The sequence below is a fragment of the Aspergillus ambiguus genome (assembly GCF_047715705.1).
Source record: "Aspergillus ambiguus strain CBS 117.58 unplaced genomic scaffold BDV59scaffold_1, whole genome shotgun sequence".
Lineage (NCBI taxonomy): Eukaryota > Fungi > Ascomycota > Eurotiomycetes > Eurotiales > Aspergillaceae > Aspergillus > Aspergillus ambiguus.
The window spans coordinates 1,212,348-1,232,416 of record NW_027395514.1 but is presented as its reverse complement, the minus strand read 5'-3'; the positions used below and the strand labels follow the sequence as shown (position 1 = coordinate 1,232,416).

At 54.2% G+C, this 20,069-nt stretch overlaps 10 protein-coding genes across 10 annotated transcripts; 5 read left to right on the top strand and 5 right to left on the bottom strand.

Annotated features, from left to right (window-relative positions):
* Nucleotides 1–206: 206 nt before the first annotated feature.
* Nucleotides 207–1,926, top strand: BDV59DRAFT_206887 (MFS general substrate transporter; the record flags this gene model as incomplete). Its single annotated transcript, XM_073694877.1, has 6 exons — nucleotides 207–327; nucleotides 379–536; nucleotides 597–793; nucleotides 852–1,004; nucleotides 1,056–1,335; nucleotides 1,387–1,926. The coding sequence occupies 6 exons, from the start codon at nucleotides 207–209 to the stop codon at nucleotides 1,924–1,926; spliced, it is 1,449 nt and encodes a 482-aa protein (XP_073553307.1).
* Nucleotides 1,927–2,194: 268 nt separating this feature from the next.
* On the bottom strand, nucleotides 2,195–4,394 carry BDV59DRAFT_197446 (transcription factor domain-containing protein; the record flags this gene model as incomplete). The annotated part of the gene is made up of 2 exons (XM_073692924.1): nucleotides 2,195–2,205; nucleotides 2,261–4,394. 2 exons carry the CDS (start codon nucleotides 4,392–4,394, stop codon nucleotides 2,195–2,197), a joined length of 2,145 nt encoding a protein of 714 aa, XP_073553306.1.
* A 1,407-nt stretch (nucleotides 4,395–5,801) lies between these two features.
* On the bottom strand, nucleotides 5,802–8,588 carry BDV59DRAFT_206882 (uncharacterized protein; the record flags this gene model as incomplete). Its single annotated transcript, XM_073694876.1, has 4 exons — nucleotides 5,802–6,352; nucleotides 6,434–6,700; nucleotides 6,904–7,860; nucleotides 8,561–8,588. 4 exons carry the CDS (start codon nucleotides 8,586–8,588, stop codon nucleotides 6,261–6,263), a joined length of 1,344 nt encoding a protein of 447 aa, XP_073553305.1. The 3' UTR covers nucleotides 5,802–6,260.
* Nucleotides 8,589–8,977: 389 nt separating this feature from the next.
* Nucleotides 8,978–9,328, top strand: BDV59DRAFT_167095 (uncharacterized protein). The gene has a single exon (XM_073687829.1). It carries the CDS (start codon nucleotides 9,072–9,074, stop codon nucleotides 9,300–9,302), a length of 231 nt encoding a protein of 76 aa, XP_073553304.1. The 5' UTR covers nucleotides 8,978–9,071; the 3' UTR covers nucleotides 9,303–9,328.
* A 1,461-nt stretch (nucleotides 9,329–10,789) lies between these two features.
* On the top strand, nucleotides 10,790–11,026 carry BDV59DRAFT_167092 (uncharacterized protein). Its single transcript, XM_073687828.1, has one exon. It carries the CDS (start codon nucleotides 10,804–10,806, stop codon nucleotides 11,002–11,004), a length of 201 nt encoding a protein of 66 aa, XP_073553303.1. The 5' UTR covers nucleotides 10,790–10,803; the 3' UTR covers nucleotides 11,005–11,026.
* A 2-nt stretch (nucleotides 11,027–11,028) lies between these two features.
* BDV59DRAFT_6109 (mitochondrial 37S ribosomal protein uS9m) lies at nucleotides 11,029–12,347 on the bottom strand. The gene is made up of 2 exons (XM_073696754.1): nucleotides 11,479–12,347; nucleotides 11,029–11,405 (listed from the first exon to the last, which is right to left on the bottom strand). The coding sequence occupies exons 1-2, from the start codon at nucleotides 12,308–12,310 to the stop codon at nucleotides 11,314–11,316; spliced, it is 924 nt and encodes a 307-aa protein (XP_073553302.1). The 5' UTR covers nucleotides 12,311–12,347; the 3' UTR covers nucleotides 11,029–11,313.
* A 110-nt stretch (nucleotides 12,348–12,457) lies between these two features.
* BDV59DRAFT_167090 (putative translation elongation factor eEF-1 subunit gamma) lies at nucleotides 12,458–14,735 on the top strand. The gene is made up of 3 exons (XM_073687827.1): nucleotides 12,458–12,550; nucleotides 12,669–12,870; nucleotides 13,094–14,735. The coding sequence occupies exons 1-3, from the start codon at nucleotides 12,521–12,523 to the stop codon at nucleotides 14,092–14,094; spliced, it is 1,233 nt and encodes a 410-aa protein (XP_073553301.1). The 5' UTR covers nucleotides 12,458–12,520; the 3' UTR covers nucleotides 14,095–14,735.
* BDV59DRAFT_197442 (NIF domain protein) lies at nucleotides 14,545–16,194 on the bottom strand (the record flags this gene model as incomplete). Its single annotated transcript, XM_073692923.1, has 1 exon — nucleotides 14,545–16,194. One exon carries the CDS (start codon nucleotides 16,192–16,194, stop codon nucleotides 14,545–14,547), a length of 1,650 nt encoding a protein of 549 aa, XP_073553300.1.
* Nucleotides 16,195–16,625: 431 nt separating this feature from the next.
* On the top strand, nucleotides 16,626–17,901 carry rrp36 (putative pre-rRNA processing protein). Its single transcript, XM_073687826.1, has one exon. It carries the CDS (start codon nucleotides 16,681–16,683, stop codon nucleotides 17,755–17,757), a length of 1,077 nt encoding a protein of 358 aa, XP_073553299.1. The 5' UTR covers nucleotides 16,626–16,680; the 3' UTR covers nucleotides 17,758–17,901.
* Nucleotides 17,902–18,560: 659 nt separating this feature from the next.
* Nucleotides 18,561–20,014, bottom strand: BDV59DRAFT_197440 (uncharacterized protein; the record flags this gene model as incomplete). Its single annotated transcript, XM_073692922.1, has 2 exons — nucleotides 18,561–19,749; nucleotides 19,806–20,014. The coding sequence occupies 2 exons, from the start codon at nucleotides 20,012–20,014 to the stop codon at nucleotides 18,561–18,563; spliced, it is 1,398 nt and encodes a 465-aa protein (XP_073553298.1).
* Nucleotides 20,015–20,069: the final 55 nt, after the last annotated feature.

Genomic DNA, 20,069 nt, shown 5'->3' with positions numbered 1-20,069 from the left:
AAGCTTGGTACTACGAAGCTTTCTTATTGCAGAGAAGTAGGGGATGTGGATCGACAATCTTATGGTCGCCTCATTCTGGCGGGGTAGTTATTAAATCAGAGGCCTGGGAAACCCGGAGAACCTGATATAAACCAAGCCAGTCAGGGAGAAGCACATACCTCTTCTCTAGAGAAACTCCTCAGAAGCGATCTGATCCGTCTGAAAGAATGGCGGAAAGTGCATCAAAAGCATCCTCGGTCCATGTGGAGGCCACGAAACAACCAGACCTTCCAGATGTGAGTTTCGAAGGACTATCTGAGAGAGATACACAAGCCCTGGAAAGGCGTTGTAAGAGCTCCCTCCATAGAAGAGTATCATTGCGTCTGACATATAACACAGTGGTCCGCAAAATTGACTTACATTTGATCTCGTCTTTGTTCCTCCTTTTCATCTTCAATATTCTCGACCGCTCCAATATCGCAAATGCCCGTCTGGGAGGACTACAGGAAGATTTAAATCTCTCCGATTCCCAATACCAGACTGCCGTGGCTATCATGGTACGTAACATGCTTGTGCAATGCATACCGTAAAATTTAAACCCCGTTGACTTGTAATAGTTTGTCGGGTATCTACTAGGCCAAGTACCGAGTAATATCATCTTAACCCGTATCAAACCCTCCGTCTACATTCCAGCTGCAATCTTCATCTGGGGCGGGATCTCCATGTGTATGGCAGCGACAAAAAACTTCGCAGGGATTATCTGCGTGCGTGTATTTCTGGGCTTTGCGGAATCGCCTTTCTTCCCCGGTGCATTGTATGCTCCCAGTATAATTCAGAATAGCTGTGAGCACACCAGCTGATTATCTGTACAGACTTCTTATCAGCTCTTGGTACAAACCGTCCGAGATTGCCGTCCGCGTGGCACTCGTATACTGCGGTAACACGATTGCCAATGGATTCGGTGGTCTGATAGCTGCAGGGATTCTGAGCGGGTTGGACGGAAAGTGTGGACTCGCAGGCTGGAGGTCGGTAATCCTGACCCTCAACGACACCTAACAGCGTATTTACCAAATTAGATGGCTCTTTATCATCGAAGGTGCCGGTACAATGGTTGCGGGCATTCTCGCTGTTCTTCTCCTACCGGACTTTCCTCGTTCAGGTCAGCGCAAGTGGCTGTCCCAGCAAGAACAGCGCTTCGCCGAATGGCGTCTTGCTCGAGAGGCGAACAACGAAGTCGATGAGAACGGCTCCATAAAGCAGGCTCTGATTGATGCTGTCACCGATACCAAGGCGTGGCTGTTGATTCTTATTCAAGTCTGTCAACTCACTTCTCAAACATGGACATATTTCTTCCCTGTAAGTCTTCCATGTGGCCTAGCCTTACACTACTTCTGACATGTGCAAAAGACAATCGTCCAAACACTTGGCTTCAACAACATCGTCACCCTCTTAATCACCGCCCCGGTCTACGTCTTCGGGTTCATCACAGCCCTGGGAAATTCATTCATCGCAAACCGCACCAACCACCGCGCGGTCCTGATCATTTGGCCACTCTGCATTGACATTGTAGGCAACATCATGGTTATATCCTCGCGCGCCACCGCGGTACGGTACGTGGGAATGTTTCTGATGTGTGCCGGGTCGTATTCTGCATTCAACGTGGTTCAGGCGTGGATTGCTAGCACCATCCCCCGTACGCGGACAAAGCGGGCTATCGTCTATGCGCTTGTCAACTTGTTCGGAAACTCCTCGAATATCTACGGGTCTTATTTCTTTCCCTCTGCCGACGCTCCGCAGTATCGCCCTGGTGGAATTACTCTGTCGTCTTTTGCAGCGGGTGGTATTGTCTTGTCGACTGTGCTGGCCGCCTATCTACACTGGCTGAATGCCAAGGCACGCGAAGAAGAAGATCAAGATGGTGAGATACGGTATAAGTATATTTGGTAAGCCTTAGGCTATATTGTCATTTTTGGACGCCAATATCATGAATGCTGCTTCTTGAATTTGGATACAGACTATACACTTATTGGAAAGGAATATATACACACTCATGACTCCGATAGTGCAAGCACGACTCTCCCCCGAGCAAAGCGACGCAAGATTTAAAGGCATACTCTTGATTCTTTACTCGTAGATCCTCAGCAAGTAGTTCTCGCGTGCAAGCAATACGAAGTCTTCGTCTGGATCCGTTGCATCAGGGGATCATATGAGCTGATTATAAGTATGCTGAACATGCATGTCAGTTTTTCAACACATGTCATCATCAGATAGAAAGATGTACTTATGGGCAGAGTGTCCAGTTGGGGCCAGAAGTCTAGCATCAGATCTTTGTCCATGGCAAAAAGATCAAACAGAGACTCCGTTCGCGGATCGGCCAGGTACGACTCGTTTGGTCTCGGTGTCCCAACGAAATGATAGGAGGGCCCTGTTGGTTCGGTCAGAGGGTTCTCCGCACCTACTGCTTCCAGGTCTCGTAGCCCCCTGTAACCTGGATGCGAGGGAGCTTGTCGCTCTTGATCTAATCCAACGCCATTCGAATCAGCCTGAGCATGTGGTGCGCCCCCAGAGTGGTCTTCCAGACCGAGACGCTCGAGTTCTCGGCGAAGACCTTGCAGAATGGCACTGTATTTCCATGATGGGGCGTTGCGGATAGTAGCATCGGCAAGGTGATACTGGGCCGTCTCGGAAAGGCGGTACAGCATTGCCTCATCGAGAGGTGACTCGGAGTTGGTAGAGGGATAATTGTGTCCGACGCTGACGATCCGGCCGCGTTGGACCTGGATTAGGTAGATATATATGATCGATAAGGCATTAAAGGCAATGTATTGTGAATACCAGAAAGCGTGGAAGAGCTGGTTTTCGCGCACAAACGTGAGAATCAGCTCGATAGCGTCTCGGGCGGCAGTGAGGCATATACTCAGATACTGGAGGTAGCTTGGTTCACAATCCGGCCAGATCTGCCCGTAGTTCCGCAGCAGCAATGGACGAGTGATGAACATCAAGACGTGGTATCGCGCCAGCTGCAGGACCGTTAACTGGCGTTGGAAGCTAGGTATCAGGCTACTGGGGTGAATAATCCCGGACAAGAAGGGGGGCAGTTCAGCTTGCCACTGTGCTACACTTGCACACAGTGCTTGGATGGTGTTGATTTCTGCTCGACTGGAGATTCCTGAGACCACATATGGTTCCTTGGCTGCCTGGGCGAGGATACGTGCCAGTAGCGCATGAAATACCGGGGCATCCATCATACAGTCACGCTTGGATGGCTGCATGGCTGTTGGTGTTATTTCCTGGTCGTTGACTCTTGCAGGGAGATCCTCATCCAAATCCTCATCGTGCCACAGCCTGGGCCGGCCTAGAATCACGCTCAAGTACTTGTCGAGGGTATATGAACACCAGAGAATGCGCCGTTGGCATTCGCGCTGGATCAAGTCAACGCCACCGGAATCTCTCCTTGGGCGTCGACTGTGGAACCCGAGCGCCATTATTAGCTGGATGACAGTTCCTAAGGTGAACCAGGCTTTGTGGGCTCTAGAGGAGCTCACGAGATACAGAACCATCAGAAACCGGGCTTGAGCAGATTCAAGACATGGGGCTCCAGTCTCGTGAGATAACATTTGGTCTGCTTGGGAATAGTACAGCTCGCTGACACGCCAACCCGCTTCATCCGCGTCTCGCATTCGGCCTTCTGCGTCGGCTTGAAACATAGTTGCTGTGCTGAAAGCTAGTAGTACTATGGCACGCGACGCGGTCGAACTCAGAGGCTCCGTAGCGATAGCAGTACCTCCTTCATCCTGGATACCGCCTTGATACAGACGATGGACGGTTGCCTCCACGGTCGGCTGGTGCAATATCCTGTAGGTAGGCGCCGCGAACTCGAAATAGCGACGGATCAAGCTGTCAGCTACGGCTCTATCAGGCCATCTAAAGTCCTCAGGCTGTACCTCTGGAGCCACGCGGTCCCCATACAGGAAGATTGAGGTTTTTGATATGCGACTCCGGTCTTCACGATTGGTAGTCACATTAGACGGGTTGGTAGGGAGATCGCAGACCGCGCGACCGAGGAACGAATGCGCAGACGTTGGCCCCCAGTACTGATCTGCGACATCGGCCGAGGCTCTTGAGGGAAGCGGATCTTCGGTCGGATTTACTTGTGGGGTTGACTCTGTGATGGAGGAAGGCGTGTTATTCTGCTGGGGAAAAGAAGGCGGAGGGCTGACTGCGACGCCGCGATGGTAGGTGGTGTTGTAGGTACAGTCGGCCTTCTTCCTCACACATGGGCCACACGGTAGGGTCCCCGTGCAAGCCTTTTTCTTGAACTTGCAGGCATCGCATGCACGAGTCACCTTCCGCATTTTCCGCGGACGCATGTCGGATGCGGATGGGGACGCCTGCGGGGACGAGGACGAATCCATGACGGGATGTATGTTAGATACGGGTCGGATGCAGCATGATCCAAAGTGCCTCGTTTCCCAGATGCAGGGATTCGGTAGATGTCTGTCCCCTTGCAGCAGTGGTTGGTTTCCTATATTGATGGGGATTCTGGATCCCCCGCAATCTCGGGCGGATGTTGGATGCTTTTCCGCCATCACGGGACTTCCGGTGCCCTAATATTTCCGTCTGAATATCAGAGCCATTATACCACTATCTTTGCATTCAAATTAGATGAATATTATCTGTCGTCGGGCCATAAAATGCGGCCTTTTCTATTTGACTCGTGAAGAAGTAGTTTTGAATTGTGAGTTGTGGTGTAGCAATAGTCGCCCGCTGTCACCAGAGTTAAAACCTAGAACGTACGGGAAGACGTTATTGAAAAAAAGGAAGAATGAAGGTAGTTTTTACATTGGTGTCTTAGCAATAATTCTGGTGATTGTGGACTTATTCATTCAATATTAAGAAAAGAAGGTTAGTACTTCGTCTGATAGGCTCCTCGGATATAGCCAAAAAGGAGAGTAATGGCGTATAGGAACACCTAGAAATATTGCGTATAAAGTCCTATGTCAAAGTCACAGTAGTACCATTACTTGCAGATATAATGGTATGGGGAGTTACGAGCTCCTATTGATGAGATCCTATATATGGATATAAATCCCTCTTTCCGAAATAGTTGAGATTGATATGGCACAGGGAGCCAATCTCACTAGAATATATGTAGATCCAGCGACGAAATGAATAGAAAGGCCCATAAACAAAGTGCAGGAACAGCATAACCGCCTTCCAGGAAGAGTATTGTACAATACAATGCTGTGACATACTGCCAAGGCAGTCACGAAGAGTCTGGCACTGATGACTTTGTTGAGTGGTGCAGTGTTCCAAGTGCACTTCGAGGGAGGAAGATGCGCCCTGGGGTTGGCTACGGCCCAGCCTAACATACAGCGTATATCCCGCCTTGTAGGAGCTATACAGATGCGCGCTGCAACCTCGTTGGCGGATGGACAACAACAGACCAAAGAGTTACAGCCGATCAATCAAGTGGAATAGGGTATCTTAGAACTCGAAACGGAGGTCTTTCGCCTCCATAGAAGATAGGTATCATACAGGCATAAAAGCTTCGTCCATCCATCACTCTCCAATAACCACTACGTACCAGGCACAGCATCCGACGATCGAGAGATCGGCCAATCGAAAGATCGATCGCGCGATCAGATCGCAGGATCAGAAACAGTGCACTACGCCGTACGCCATGCGGAGGACTCCGTGGGAGAACAGGGCTTCTTCCAATGGGACTCCTGCAATAGTAGCGCCGATCAAAACTCTAGCGGCACCACCCTCTCGGGTCGACCATGGTGTGTCAATTCCCTTGAGTCGATTGGTAGCGGCATGTGGTCATAGCATCTGCGGCTGAGACACATCCTCCGTGTTGCCGGAAGCCAACCGGATGCCAGTCGGCCAGTTCGGGGAATATTTGCTTCTTGCCCAGAAGGTTGGTCCCCGAGTCCAGCGAACCGTGATCTGCGAACATTTCTCTGCCCTGAAATGGCATTGTGCAGCAAGAATTGTCAGCAGTGTGGATCACGGCTTCCGACCGGATGTGGACGAAGTTAAAGGTCCTTTGTTAAGTTCCAGGCAAGCCACAAGCCACAAGCCACTCATGCATTAGACTCCAATCAAAATGAGGTCGGAAATGACACCCGGGCGCGGGGAGCATTGCAGAGTCTAAGGGAACTAGCGACCGCTAGTTCGGAGGGACTAATTTAGCCGCTGTGTTAGGGCGAAGACTGCACACCAGCTGGGCTCCACACACCCACACAAACAAGTATGCGTACGCAGTACAGGGCCCGTCATGATCGAGAGGTGGCGATGCCAGCCGCGGGTACATGTCCGCGAAGGGTCTCTGGTCGGCTTTCCATGAGATCGAGACACTGACTCAGGACTGCACATGGCCCAAGCAGCCAATAAGTCAGTGAACTAATACGGGACGGGTCTGCGACTATCGAGAAAGGGACCACCATACCGGAAAGGATCTCCTCTTCCCAAATGCCCATTTCGTAATCTACCAGTCCATGCTGCTCGACCCGATCGCATAGCTGGATCAGCTCCTTTCCTAGGTTCTCCATCACATCGACCCCGAGTAGACTGGTATGCGGCGGTTGTCGACCTGTCTGGAGCAACTCCTCCGTCATATCTTTCTGTTTCTGGCAGACCGCCAGCCAGCAGATGTTGAAGTCGTTCCATAGCTGCAGCCGATCGGAATGAAGAACCTGGTCGTCGCGAAGTATACCTGAAACACAAGCGGACCCAACAGAATGGGCCCGTGGAATTAGCTGAAGTCTAATAGCTGCGTTTGGGGCGAAATGATGGGACCGTCATGCACGCAAGCAATTTCTGAATGATGCACTTCATGCGCCCAATTCAGGGAAAGGGTGGGAGCAAGCTGGGGCGGGGAGAAGGGCTAAAAAAGAAACTATGATGATAGGCACTCACCAAGATCCCGCGCATTAGTCACAAGCCACTCGGAGATTTCCAAGAGAGATCGACTGGCCTCTACCAATCGGCCGGCGCGGGTCTGATCGAAGGTCCCTCGTAAAGCTCGTTGGAACTGGCCATATGCCTCGCTCAAGTTGGCCGACTCAGACCCGTCCTGCGAAGCCGATTGCGGCTCCGGTTGCTGCTGGTGCGAAGGAGAAGATGCCGATGCCTCTAGACGTCCGGCGGTCCCCACGGGGGTCATCTCTGCCATAGTTGCGGGAAAGGGTTGGGTTGCGGTCGAGCGACCAATGGGGCCGGGCTGGTTATAAGCCGATAGAGACAACTGCGAATTCAAGTAGGACGAGCCCAGGGCCGGGACCCCAGGCGCGGTCGGCTCACTGGGAGGGAAATATTGTGGAACAGCAAATTGACCGGACAGGGCCTCCATGGCTGCAGACTGCCGTGCCGAAGCGTAGGATGACACGACCTCGTACGGGGCTTGCGACGGGCCCTGTTGGTTGAGGTTGTACACCATCTCGGAATCATAAGGAGCGAAAGACTGGGGGACCTGCGACTGCTGCGGTTGCTGGCGCGGTTGGTCGCGCAACGTCGTCGCATATTGATGAAGGCCGTCTCCCTGTAATGAGCCGTCCGGGAAAGAGGTGTCGGTGTAGCCATATTCTAGATAGGCGGAGGGCATTCGGGAGCGTCCGGTGGTGGTGGAAGGTAAATTGGAACCTCTGAAACGCTCTGAAGTGCCGGATGGCCTGGCAGCGGTCCGACGGGCCATTCCCGAGCGTGTCGCAAGGCGAGATCGATCATAATGCTCCTTCAAGCGCCGGGGATCGCCATCCATCCCACCCAGCCGGTTCCACACAGAGCCCCTACACGTTGGATCGAGGTCGAGGGACCAATGTGCCGGAGGGGAGAGCGGCGGGCTCGCGTAGGATTCCAGCTTGACGGAGGGAGTGTCTATTTTCACGTTGACTGAGCGGGGTTCTCTTTTATTTTTGGGATCCCTTTGTTGCCGGGATCCGTGGGAGAGTGGTTGTCTCTCGGGATCTCGCAGGGATTGAGATCTAAGCTAAGGGTGTTCAGTGTTTGTCAGGAGAATAGAGCGTGTCTGTAGATGATTAGTATGGAACGGGAAGGTAGAGATGGTAGATGGAGACGCACCGAACGAAGGAGAAAGGAAGGGATTAGGATATAAGGTATGGAAGAGAAGACAGGGAAGAAGGGAGTGACAAGCTTAGAATAGAGTCATAGAGACTGGTGGAGGGATGACGAAGGAGAAGAACGCTTACTCTCCGAGTTGCAGCCCAAAAGGTGGTCTGGTGGGGGGAGCAGCCATGGATGGAATTGCTGTATTTATATTGGATTGAAGGGGAAAAGGACTGACGGACCCGACAGGTTGGGGCTGGATATTAATAAACAGTAAAATAATAATAGTAATAGTAATAGTCATAATAATAATACTCGGCGATATTCAGGTCAAAAAGCAAAGATCGGAGAAAAAGAAAGAAAGTCTCCTCTTTATTCTCCCATTCCGTTCTATACTTCCAACTCCTGGTTCATCCGGGGTGTAGGTACACATCCCAACCCTCTTCTCCCCTCTAGATCTATCTGCGTCCCCATAACCCGTCCAGCTGGATCCGATAGCCAAGTAGGATACTAAAATCCCTACATCCGACGGCGTACATATCCCAGAGATCAGTCCTTTCAGCTAGCGGGGCAGATCGGCGAACTACCGGGATACGGAGCAGAAATCACAAACTCTCAAATCAATCCCGATAAGCTTCCATTCCAGGGCCATGGGAATGGATGAAGATCGTCCATTTCACTTTACCCCTTTAGCCATTCCATCCATCCCCCTGGTCCCCGGTGGAGTGGAGATCCTTTTCGGACAGGTTCGTCCAGGGGAAATAATACTAGTACGCCCGTATGTATGCATGGGATGGAACGCGCGGGAAGAACCGCTGTCGAACCAGGGGGACGGTCCTCCACTCTATCGGATGTATGTACGTACGCAGTACACGCCGTATGGTCCATATCCAATTTCGACTATATTAGCCTCCCTTCCCTTGGATACGTCTTCGGGAGATCCCATCCCCTTTTCATTTCCCAGCATCTTCTCCATCCCTTCCCGGCTCATCTACTCCCGACGCCCACTCCCTCCAAGCACGATGGAGACGATGGATCCGGATCCACGGCCCCCCTTCCCACGCTGCTGGGACTCCTCCGGCTTAGGGGCTCCCAAGGCTCTGGCTAGGCACTCGCTAGACGCCAATCAGACGGCCGACAAACCCCTCCCAGCCCGTCAAATCCGACGATCCGCGCGTGATGGTTCACAGTCCGGTCCATGCACTACCAGAGCTAAATCAGAGCAATCGGTCGCAAACTGGAAAAGGAAGTAAAGAGGGGTCCGTCGTTCCGATCGAATCCATAATTTGGAATCTTCTCTCTCTCTCTCTCTCTCTCTCTCTCTCTGTCATCGTCGAGGAGAATCGGCGGGTTTTCCCCGGAGGACAAAAGTGAGGCGTGTCAGCCTCACGCTAGAGTCTTGGGGCCAGGGAGGCCAGGTTTGGTGCAAGGGGCTCGATCTTGATGACTCTGAAGGTTTGCTTTTCATCCCCTTCCACAGGGAAGGATCATCTCTCGCGTTCCCAAGACCATGGTCCATCCCTCGTGTTGGTCGGTGGATATACATGCAGAAGATATATCCACACTACACGCGGACAGGAGGCGGTCCCAAAGCCCTGGGTACTGTCCCAGATGAGGTCTGTCTCGTCATTTCCAGTTATTGGCAAAACGCCTCCTGTCCGCTGAGGCCCTATCGACGATTATTTCATATGTTAAGCAGATCGAAAGACTCACTATTGCAAGCCATTCCGGGTTTCTTTTCCCATCTAGGGATTCAAACAAGGTCAATTTATTCCTCTTTCTGCATTGAATGTGGTAATGTCATTGGCCCTCATGCATCAAACGCCGATTACCTCCGCCACATTGTCGCAGCCATCCGCCAATAGATTGGATCCCACCATTCCAGCTTACTCCTTGTGCGTGCAGTAACATGGATGATTGTCAATTGATCTGGTGACGACAACTGAACAGACCAGATCGTTCCTGTTTCGTGTGCGGAGGATCGAGCGGGTTTACGTCGTTGGGACTTTGCGTACAGCATGCATGGACAATGTTGTTATCACATTCTTCTGATCGCTCAGGTGCTGTCTATCCTGACTTACGGGTGTTAGGTGACTTTCTGGTTTCTAGATCTCGACTGGGATATAATCTTCCGTAGACCAATGTAGTCAACAACCGCGACTGCACTCCGGGTTTACCGGCGGCGACACCCTCGTGGCTGTCGGTTATTGATCTTGACAGGCATCCGCATGGCCCGTCTGGCTGAGATAATGACTGTTATGTGCATCACCTAACCCCATAGACAGCAGTCATCTCCAGATCTGCAGCTGATCCTGCAAAAGATAACGCAACGTCTCGTATCAACACAACTATTGATCGTCTAATGGAACCCCGAGGATGGATCAAGATCTGATACCTTCAGTAAAGTCCTTCCATGCGAGAGACAATCGGGATTCGTGTTACTCGCGTTCTTCAATCGATTCGTGGATATTGATCCCCAGTTTTCAGTCGACTGGCATCTGACCCGAGCTGTAACTCATCGCTATAAAGCCTCAATACAAACGCTAACTGCTAAGCCTGTACGTCTTGACTCCCCAGTCAGCGCCACGTTATCAGACTATCCAGAACTACCGCCCCGACGCCTCAACCGTGTAACCCCGTCCAGAACAAGACGTCCCCTCCGATTCACCGATGAGTCTCAAGTGTGGCATGGGCTCGAGGGTCGGATCCGCTGGTTCAGCAATCGCTCTATGCCTTGACACTGGCCTCCAGGGTATGACAAGATGGATGGAACGAGACGCAAAGGCACTGGCTGGCTGTATTCGCAGGGGATGGAAGGGATGGAATCAGCCGTGTCCGACCTTGCTATTCCCTTTTTTGTTCGTCTGTCGCCTGTCTGTCAGAGTGGGACAGAAGATCCTTTCTCTTTTGGCCCTCTCCCTCTTCGTTTGGTGTTCTTTTAACCCGTTCGGTTAATGCAGATTGGGGTTGTGGCTTGTGCAACGGTTTAGGCCGGTTATGTCCAATAGTTCCATTCATCGAGCGGATTAAACGCCAATAGTTACATGTTCATCACCGTCTCATGCCCGGAACCTGAAACAACCCCAGGCGGGGATTGTTTTGCAATGCAGAATATATGGTCATCGCAGGACAAGTTGGAATAATACAGGTGGGAAGGAGAAAGAAAGACAGAAAAGAGGAGGAATGAAACACGGTACTCCATATGCATGTAGATCCAGAAACGAAAAGAAAGATAACCCCGAAACCAACCAGACAAATAGGCCTTCACCGCTTGACCCAGGTGGGCATCTTGCGGGCCTTGACATGGCCCGGTTTCTTTCTCTCCACGCGTCTGGCGTCCACGGTAATGACACCGGCTGAAGAACGTTAGCCACATAATTCCACAACGGGGGAGGGAAGAGCGCGTCTCCGCCACCACAGTCCACATACCTTTCCGCATCACGGGTTTCAACGCAGGCTCATGAACCAGCAGGGCCCGCGCCAATGCCAAGGTCACCGCTTCAGCCTGTCCGGTCACGCCGCCCCCGCGGACGTTCGCCCACACGTTATACTTATCCAGTCGAGAGGTGCACCGCAGGGGCCAGGTCGCACTCTCCCGGTCGTGCAGCCGAGGGAAGGCCTCCGCCAGCGTCTTCCCGTTGACCAGCACTTCTCCCTCTCCCTCGACGAGGTGGACCACGGCCGACGAGGTCTTACGCTTACCTTTTCCACGCGCGCGACCCATCTCATCCACTGTCGCAGGGGCTGGCTTGTTTCCGTACGGGTTACCGGGACGGAGGAAGCTCTTCAACGTTTCGCGCACCTCGTCGGGGACCAGGGCAGGGTCGATCCGGTTCAGGCGCTGCAGGATCTTCACCAGGTTCTTGTACTTCTTGGTGGGCACAGGCTCGCCGACAAAGTCACGGAACTGGGGGAGCTTGAACCAGGCCATCCGCGGGGCGTCGGCCGGAGCGACCGTCGGTAACGAGGCATACTTCGCGAGAATGTGTTCGAGGTGCAACAGATGGTCGATGAACTTGGGGCTGCCGGAGAAGTACGCGGGCGAGGCGGGGACGATCCGAGCAGGACGAGCGTTGAACTGGGAGAAGTCAATCTCCGGCGCGGCGGGAGTCACTTCGGTAGCATAACCCCGGGGATGTTGGGGGAGACTCGGGGACGAAAGGGCGGGGATTGAGGAGCGCAGGAGAGACGAGCGCCAGGGGGATGTCCGGCGAAGGGACTGCATCGCATGACGGATGCAATTCGGGGTGGTGGACGCCATGGTCGCAGGGTGTCGGTGACTGTCTGGCGGTTCTTCCGCGTTGGGCGATCCTGAGGTTTTTCGGGGCGGATACCACGTGACGGGGGGAGCAATTGGTTCCTCCGGCGCCGACGCCGTCTGATTCGCACAAAATTTCCAACCCTTCGACTCGATTTCTCCTCTCCTTTTCCTCTTCTTCCTCTCTACATCCCCCCAATTCCCGTCTTCACAATGGCCTTCGGAAAGCTCTACGGTCTTCCTGTACGTTCCTCTTCTCTTGGTCATCTTGCTGACAGCGTCTCGCTTTCCTCTCTGCATGCAGGGTCGGATGCAATCGCAGTCGCTGGAGCATCTCAGCTAACAGTCGGCCTTCTTGCAGGACAACCCTCGCACCATCTCCATCCTCGTCGCCGCTAAGGCGAACGACGTGGACTTGGAGCTGGTTGAGACCCAGGCCAACGCCAACGCTGACTTCAACAAGTCCGCCGAGTACACCAGAATCAACCCCGTTGGCAAGATCCCCGCCTTCGAGGGTTCCAACGGCTACACTCTGTCTGAGGCCATTGCCATCGCCGTCTACGGTAAGCTTCTTCTTTTTCTTTTCTTCTTCTGTGTCTTCCCTTTTTCAATGATGAGCAATTTTATTATAAACTAGTTATCCCTGGCAGAACTACACTGTTGATAACCTAACCTCTGAAATTTTTCTGGGACCTACCCCGCTTTCGGGCGAAAATTTTCTGTTTCATCGATTGACGTTGTCATGGGTTACGTCTTTGGAACATTTTTGCTAATTGGCCCTTGCAGTCACCTCCCAGAACGAGAAGACCACCCTCCTGGGCAAGACCAAGCAGGACTATGCTTCCATCCTCCGCTGGCTGTCCTTCGCCAACGCGGAGCTTCTCCCCCGTATGGCTGGCTGGTACCGTCCCCTCCTGGGCCTCGATGCCTACAACAAGAAGAACGTCGAGGATGCCTCCAAGGCTGCCCTGAAGAACCTCGGTGTCCTCAACACCTACCTCACCGCCAACACCTACCTCGTTGGCGAGCGTATCACCCTGGCTGATTTCTTCGTTGCCTCCCTCCTCACCCGTCCCTTCGCTACTGTCGTGGACAAGAAGGTCCGTGATGCCAACCCCGCCGTGAACCGTTGGTTCAAGACCATTGTCAACCAGCCCGCCTTCAAGGCTGTCGTTGCCAACCCCGTCTTCGTCGAGGAGTGCATCAAGTACACCCCTCCCAAGAAGGAGGAGAAGCCCAAGAAGGAGGCTGCCCCCGCCCCCGCCGCTGAGAAGCCCGCCGAGGAGCAGCCCAAGAAGCCCAAGCACCCCCTGGAGGCCCTCGGCAAGCCCGAGTTCTCCCTGGATGAGCTGAAGCGCCAGTACTCTAACGAGGACACCCGTCCCGTTGCCCTCCCCTGGTTCTGGCAGAACTACAAGCCCGAGGAGTTCTCCCTCTGGGCCGTCAACTACAAGTACGACAACGAGCTTAAGCTCACCTTCATGGCCAACAACCTGATCGGTGGCTTCCACGCTCGTCTAGAGGCCTCCCGCAAGTACCTCTTCGGCGCCCAGTCCGTCTACGGTACCAACTACAACTGCGTCATCCGCGGTGTCTTCCTCGTCCGTGGCCAGGAGCACGCCCCCGCCTTTGACGTCGCTCCCGACTGGGAGAGCTACGATTTCGTCAAGCTCGACCACACCAAGGAGGAGGACCGCAAGCTCATCGATGACATGTGGGCCTGGGACACCCCTGTCGTCATCGACGGCAAGGAGTACCCCTGGGTTGATGGCCACGTCTTCAAATAAGCGACCATAGCTTACTTTCCGATGACGACCTTCTGATGGTACCCGGCCTTAGAAAAGAGAAACATGCTCCTTTCCGGAGAGCGGCGGGGCGTCTCCTCCCGCGGGGTGTCCTCGCTCTCTTTTTCATTCCTCCTTGATATCCCCTGCTACGCTTTTCACGTGGAACGGTTTACGTCATTTCCTTCGTCGAACCCTGTTAAAAGCTTTCTTTGGTCATGTCCAGTTATGAACGAGATGTTGGATGATGTTGTAGCCAGCTAGCAATGCAGCAAGCACTTTGTGCTGATACCGCTACATATAGTTCCACTTGTAGTTTTCTATTCGTAGCTGTACAATATGTGTACTCTATACATTCAAACAATCTATCTATCTATTAACTCTGCATGCAAATCATGGGTATCAATCAAACAGTAAACCAGACAACAGTATCTGTAGATCCATAGTTCGGGCTCATTCCGGCCGGACATTTAACGACTCCTCCAACCGATCCAGGAGGTAATTCGCTGATCCCACCGACGACACGGGCGACGGCGACCGGTCCGGCGACGTCGGAGACGTACTCGTAGGCGGTTCAGTGGCGTCCCCCGCTGCAGCAGCCGCCGCCGCCGCAGCCGCAGCGACAGGACCGGGGTCGCGGGCCGCCTTCTTCTCGCGCCGAACGGCCTTCCGCTCCTGCTTACGGGCCTTCCGACGCAGTTTGCGCGCGGCAGCAACATCCTCGACGCCATCCGCTCCATCCACCGACCCACCGACGATGTCCAAAACACTCTCGCCGGCATCGACGCGGGCAGCCCACTGCTGCAGCACCTTGCTCACATCGTCATGGTGGGCCAGCGCATCCAGACAGCCCAGGACCTTGGGGAAGATAGCGGACTCGTCGACGCCGGGCTGGTTCGTGAACTCGGGAATCTCGAGGATATTGTACGGCTGGCCGACGGCCTTAAGACGACTATCGTCGATGAGGATGGTGTTGGTCTGGTCCCACTGGGGCAGCGGCGACGGGCCCTCGCCGTTCTTGCGTTTGCGGGTGGCGCGCGTGCGCGGATACGCGGCCTGGACGGCATCGTTGGCCCACACGGTGCCGAGGGTCTTGTAGACCTGGATCTTGGCGCGGTATTGCGCCCTGGACAGGCCGAACTTGTCGCGGCCCCATTCCGCGACGAGAGCGTTGCGCTGGGTGCCCGGGAAGAGGCGCGCGCAGACCGCGTCGACGGTCTCCGGCTGCGAGCTCGACCAGATCATCACCTTGTATTTCTTCAGGAGGGTGGAGAGGAATTGGTCGAGGCCTGCGCGGCGCGCGAAGACGGGGGGCATGCGGCGGTGTTTACGGTGGATGAGCGTGCCGTTCAGGTCGAGAATGACGAGGAGTGGCCGCGGGTGGGCAAGTTTCTTCGGCGGTTGCGACGACTGCTGGAGGTAGGACTCTGTGGGGGTCGGTGGCTCTGGTGGGATGGAGTTGCGCTCCCGCGCGGGAGGGTTTGCGGCGCTGGAAGGTCTGGCGGCGGTGGTTGCTGCCATCGGATCGAAGGGGAATGGGGGGAAGCTGCTGAGCAGCGGCGCGGGCATGTTGGGTGGCGCAGTGCCGAAGGGCATGAAGGGCGGTGGGGGGATGGGAGGGAGGGAGCTCATGAGGCGGTTCATCTCGTTCCACGACGGGAGATTGCCGGTGGAATCTGTCAGCGGCGGGAATTGCAGCGGCGGGTTGGGCATGCTCGGGGAGAAGAACGGCTGGGGGAGCGCAGGGTTGCTGGTAGGACCTGTGGCGGGCAGGAAGCTAGGGAAGAAGGGCATGTGCATGTTCGGGACGCTCGTAGGGACGTTGTAGGAGGGTGTCGTGTTGGCTTGGTGAGGTTCTGGGTGTGGTGCAAGCCTGTTCTTCTTCGCGTTGCGGCGTCTTCGGTTCTTCCGAGAAGGCACTGGAGCGCCGTTTTGTGGCGTCTGGGAAGCGAGATCGTTCGCATGTTGTGGCGCTGGTGGTTTTGCCGGCCAGCGACTCTGATACGGCCTCCATGACGGTTTAGAGCTGCCACTGCTTGTGTCTCTATCGAGTCGGTCCTCTGCGCTCGACGGGGTGTCGCTGGAAGCTCCGCGGGGTTCCATTGCGCAATTGATAGGTCGAAGGTGTTTCGATGCAGATACAGATGAAGAAAACAGTCGTAATGGTAACGTATGATGCGAAATATGTGCAGAATTCACAGTAGACTATGTCCCATCGTCAGCGACACAACCGTCCAGATCGCTGTATATGAGGCATACGTTGGACAAAACCCCGCGCTGAAGCAAACGCTCACTGGCAGCCGCTGGTACGTAAAAGGCCAGAAGTAACAGACGAAGGTGGTAATCGAGAGAGGGCCGACATCTCAAGGACATGGAGACACGGGAGAAGGAGAAGGAGAATGAGGGCGCGGCAAAAAGAGTTGGATGGCAAACGGGAAAAGCATAAATTAAATTTAATTGCGACAAATCTGCCACGCCGCCCTCCCCACCGCCCGCATCGCCGGCAGTATCCACGCATTTTTTCATGCCGCCTCCACCGCCGCAATCCAGCGTCCCGTCCATTGTCAACACCCACTCTCATCACATATAATGGCCATCTCCGATCTCCTCAATCGCCGAGTGCGAGCCCTTCCCGACGAAGATGAGGAGGTTTATTCTGATACGTCAGCATCCGAGGGACGCAGCGACGATGGACAGTCCGATTCCGACGGCAGCCACGGATCACTCCCCGACACCGACGAATCCCAGGACGAGCCAGACGACGAAGAGGAGCCTAGCGAGGACGAGGAGGAGGAAGAAGATGACGAAGAAAGCGAAGACGACCACCCGGACGACGACGTCAAAACTTCCCTCAGCAACATCTCCTTCGGCGCGCTCGCCAAAGCGCAGGCATCGCTAGGACCTAAGAATAAACGCACCTCCAAACCCTCCAAACCGACAGACGACGAGGGTGCATCCACTGCGTCGCCATTGGACGATATCCGCACGCGCATCCGTGAGGCCCGCGAACAGAAGCGCCAGCTGGCGTCGTCGTCAAAGACGCCAGCCGATGACATGAAGAAACCCGCTCGTTCCTCCAAGCACGCCCCCATGGTCCAGTCGTCCAAGCGCGCGGTCACCCGCAAACGCACCATCATCGAACCGCCCGCGGTCCCGAAGGCGCGCGACCCGCGCTTCGATCCAACCGTGCTCAGCAAAAGCAGCCGGCACAACCCTGAAGCTGCCAACAAGGCCTACGCCTTTCTCGACGAGTACCGCTCGTCGGAACTCAAGGAGCTGAAGGAGAAATACGCCAAGACGAAGAATTCCGACGAGAAAGAGGCGCTCAAGCGGAGTATTCGTTCTATGGGAGACCGGCTGCGCGCGATTGAGAATCAGAAGCGCGAGAAGGAGATATTGGCTGAGCATAAGAAGAAGGAGAAGGAACTCATCCGCCAAGGAAAGAAGAGTAACCCGTACTACTTGAAGAAGTCTGATCTGAAGAAGCAGGTGCTTCTCAAGAAGTATGAGAATATGAACTCTAAGGAACGCATGAAGGCTCTGGAGCGGAGGCGCAAGAAGGTGGCTTCGAAGGAGCGGAAGGAAATGCCTATGGAGCGGAGGGCACTGGATGGAGACGCTGCACCTGCAAATGATGGCGGGAGAAAACGGCGACGGATCGCATGATTAGTACACGTGAGATTATTGATTGACAGAGTATGTTTCGAGCGATACCATATAACAGCACAACGATGAATCTGATATCCTCACGCTGGTACATGCTTGGTGATAGTGATCTACTTCGATATAGACTACACTGGTAAGTATGCCGCAAGGATAAGAGTTGATATTAAGTATCATTAAGCCGGGTACGCCAGCTGAGGTACAATAGATTCACCCAGAAACGCCTGGGGTTGTTGGATATCCAGTATGTGACCAAACATATGAAAGGGCAGATCAACCCAGATGGAAATGCTATGTGAAATTTAAAAAAAAAATTCAATGGTATCCCAAAACAGAATGGAAGATCGAATAATGGGGTGAGGGGTGGAAAGAAAAATGCTAACAAAGCTGAAGATGGGAATAGACAGATATCAACATGGCTGTCAGGCCATGTCTGAACATACAAAACCCCTATAACCGTGGATAACGCCCGGACCGAATGATAAAGCAGTCCTTGGGTCCCGTCCCATGGACGATAAATTCAAAGCAAGCAAAAAGTGGGGAAAGATGGAAATAGATGTCCTAGTCCTCCGTGAGCCTATACAGGCAGTTCGTTGTAACCCCGTGGATATTCGTAGTTTGCGTGTTAATCGTTCTGAAAGTGCGAACTGTCGTATCAAATGTACCATAATACTGTAGGCCTTGCGCATACAGTAGTCCGTCGTTTATGTAATTCGAGGCGGATGAACCATGTCCGCTTCAATCATGGACAAAACCAAAGAATGTTCAATGACCTTGAAAGCGAGAAAGATGGCATCTTCCTGGATTCAGGAGTGGAACAAGTCCCATGCTCTGGCACACAGGCTCAAGAATTCCTCTTTCTTTCTCCGCTGGGTTTCTGGCGAATCTCTGTTAGCCCCGAAAGGTCCATACGCGGCACTGGGGCCGCTCATCGCTGGATTCGGCCGGTAGTGTGGCTCAGGTCCGTGGCCTAGTGGAGGGCTTCCATTATCCTGTTCGTATTCACTTCTGGGACGGCGACGAGCGGTCCCCTCAGTGGAGTAGAGCACCTGAGAAGCAGGCGCAGTCGCCATAGAAGCGGTTTCCGGATGGGGCACAGCAGACTTGGGGCCGTTGGCGATGCGCGGTGATGGGGGAGTCGGAGGCTGGTGACCGCCGTAATGTACAATCCGAGGCAGAAGATCTTCGCGTCCACCGGACAGTTCCTGTACAGCCTCCTCTGCTGATCGATATTCCCTAGGTCGCTTCGAGGATTGCGAGGAAGCTCCCGGAATTCGGGGAGAGGGCATTGGAGGAAGGTTGTTCGATTGCGAAGAATTGGAGCCCGAGCCTCCCTGGTAATACTGAGAGCGATTCGCATCTCGCTCGCGCGTTCCCAAGGCATCGGATCCAAAGACATCGGAGAGCGGCGGGAGGCGATTGTTTGTTTGGGTGGCAGGAACATGGTGGATATGGGAGGTAGATCCGAGGGTAGGGCTATGATTGACCACATGGCGGGTCAACGGCTGTGCCTGCTGTCGGCCAGTGAAGGTTTGATTCAAGGGGGCCGATTGGATCACGCGTTCGTTTGCAAACTGGGTGGCAGACGGAGGAACGATCGATAATCCCGGGGGAGCCTTTCTCTTGGAACTCTTCGGGGCGCCAAACGACTCGGACGGTTTGATCCCATCGGGGCCGTCATCCTTCGCGGACCTCTGCAGTCGCGACTCAATGATATGTCTCTGTTGGTCTCGCACGGAAAGACTCCTCTGTAACTGTTCGCGCATGACGGGATCATGGGTCTGAAAGCCGGGGGACAGACAGGCAATACCGACTTCCTGCATATTAACGCCTTCGCGAGCGGTCATGGGGCCACCGGGCGGTCGAGCTTGTAGACGGTCGGACGTTGGTAGACTGCTGGAGAGGTCCAGTTTCCGGGGTCGAGGTCGCGTATGAGGTTGCATCGCCGGCGAGGCGGGTTCCTTCTTTACGATCACCTTGGGGGCATTTTGGGACCTGATGGTCTGTTAGCATGGTCGCGGCGAGAGTGGACTCTCGAAGGTGGGACGTACGAGGGAGAGGTCCGTTTCCTCTCCGACGGGGAACTCTTTGTGGAGGAACCATCCCGAGAGGTTCCCGATGGGCGCGGCGGCGTCGCAGTGGTGTGGTTACTGCTGGAGGTAGCGGGGGCCATCGTGGGGCAACTTTTGGGGCTGGGGTCGCGATTCATATGGGGAGAGGCCAACGGGGCAGCGGTAGCAGGCGCAACCGCCGTCGACATGCTGAGCGAACGGGGAGAAACGAGGTTGAAAGACGCAAGTCCAGGGGTTGGGTGA

Coding starts and splice junctions, on each gene's coding strand:
- BDV59DRAFT_167090 (XM_073687827.1), top strand. CDS start 12,521: ATGGCCTTCGGAAAGCTCTACGGTCTTCCT. Junction 12,551..12,668: donor GAAAGCTCTACGGTCTTCCT/GTACGTTCCTCT, acceptor GCCTTCTTGCAG/GACAACCCTCGCACCATCTC. Junction 12,871..13,093: donor CATTGCCATCGCCGTCTACG/GTAAGCTTCTTC, acceptor TGGCCCTTGCAG/TCACCTCCCAGAACGAGAAG.
- BDV59DRAFT_6109 (XM_073696754.1), bottom strand. CDS start 12,310: ATGGCGTCCACCACCCCGAATTGCATCCGTCATGCGATGCAGTCCCTT. Junction 11,406..11,478: donor GAAACCCGTGATGCGGAAAG/GTATGTGGACTG, acceptor AACGTTCTTCAG/CCGGTGTCATTACCGTGGAC.
- BDV59DRAFT_167095 (XM_073687829.1), top strand. CDS start 9,072: ATGGAGACGATGGATCCGGATCCACGGCCCCCCTTCCCACGCTGCTGG.
- rrp36 (XM_073687826.1), top strand. CDS start 16,681: ATGGCCATCTCCGATCTCCTCAATCGCCGAGTGCGAGCCCTTCCCGAC.
- BDV59DRAFT_167092 (XM_073687828.1), top strand. CDS start 10,804: ATGACAAGATGGATGGAACGAGACGCAAAGGCACTGGCTGGCTGTATT.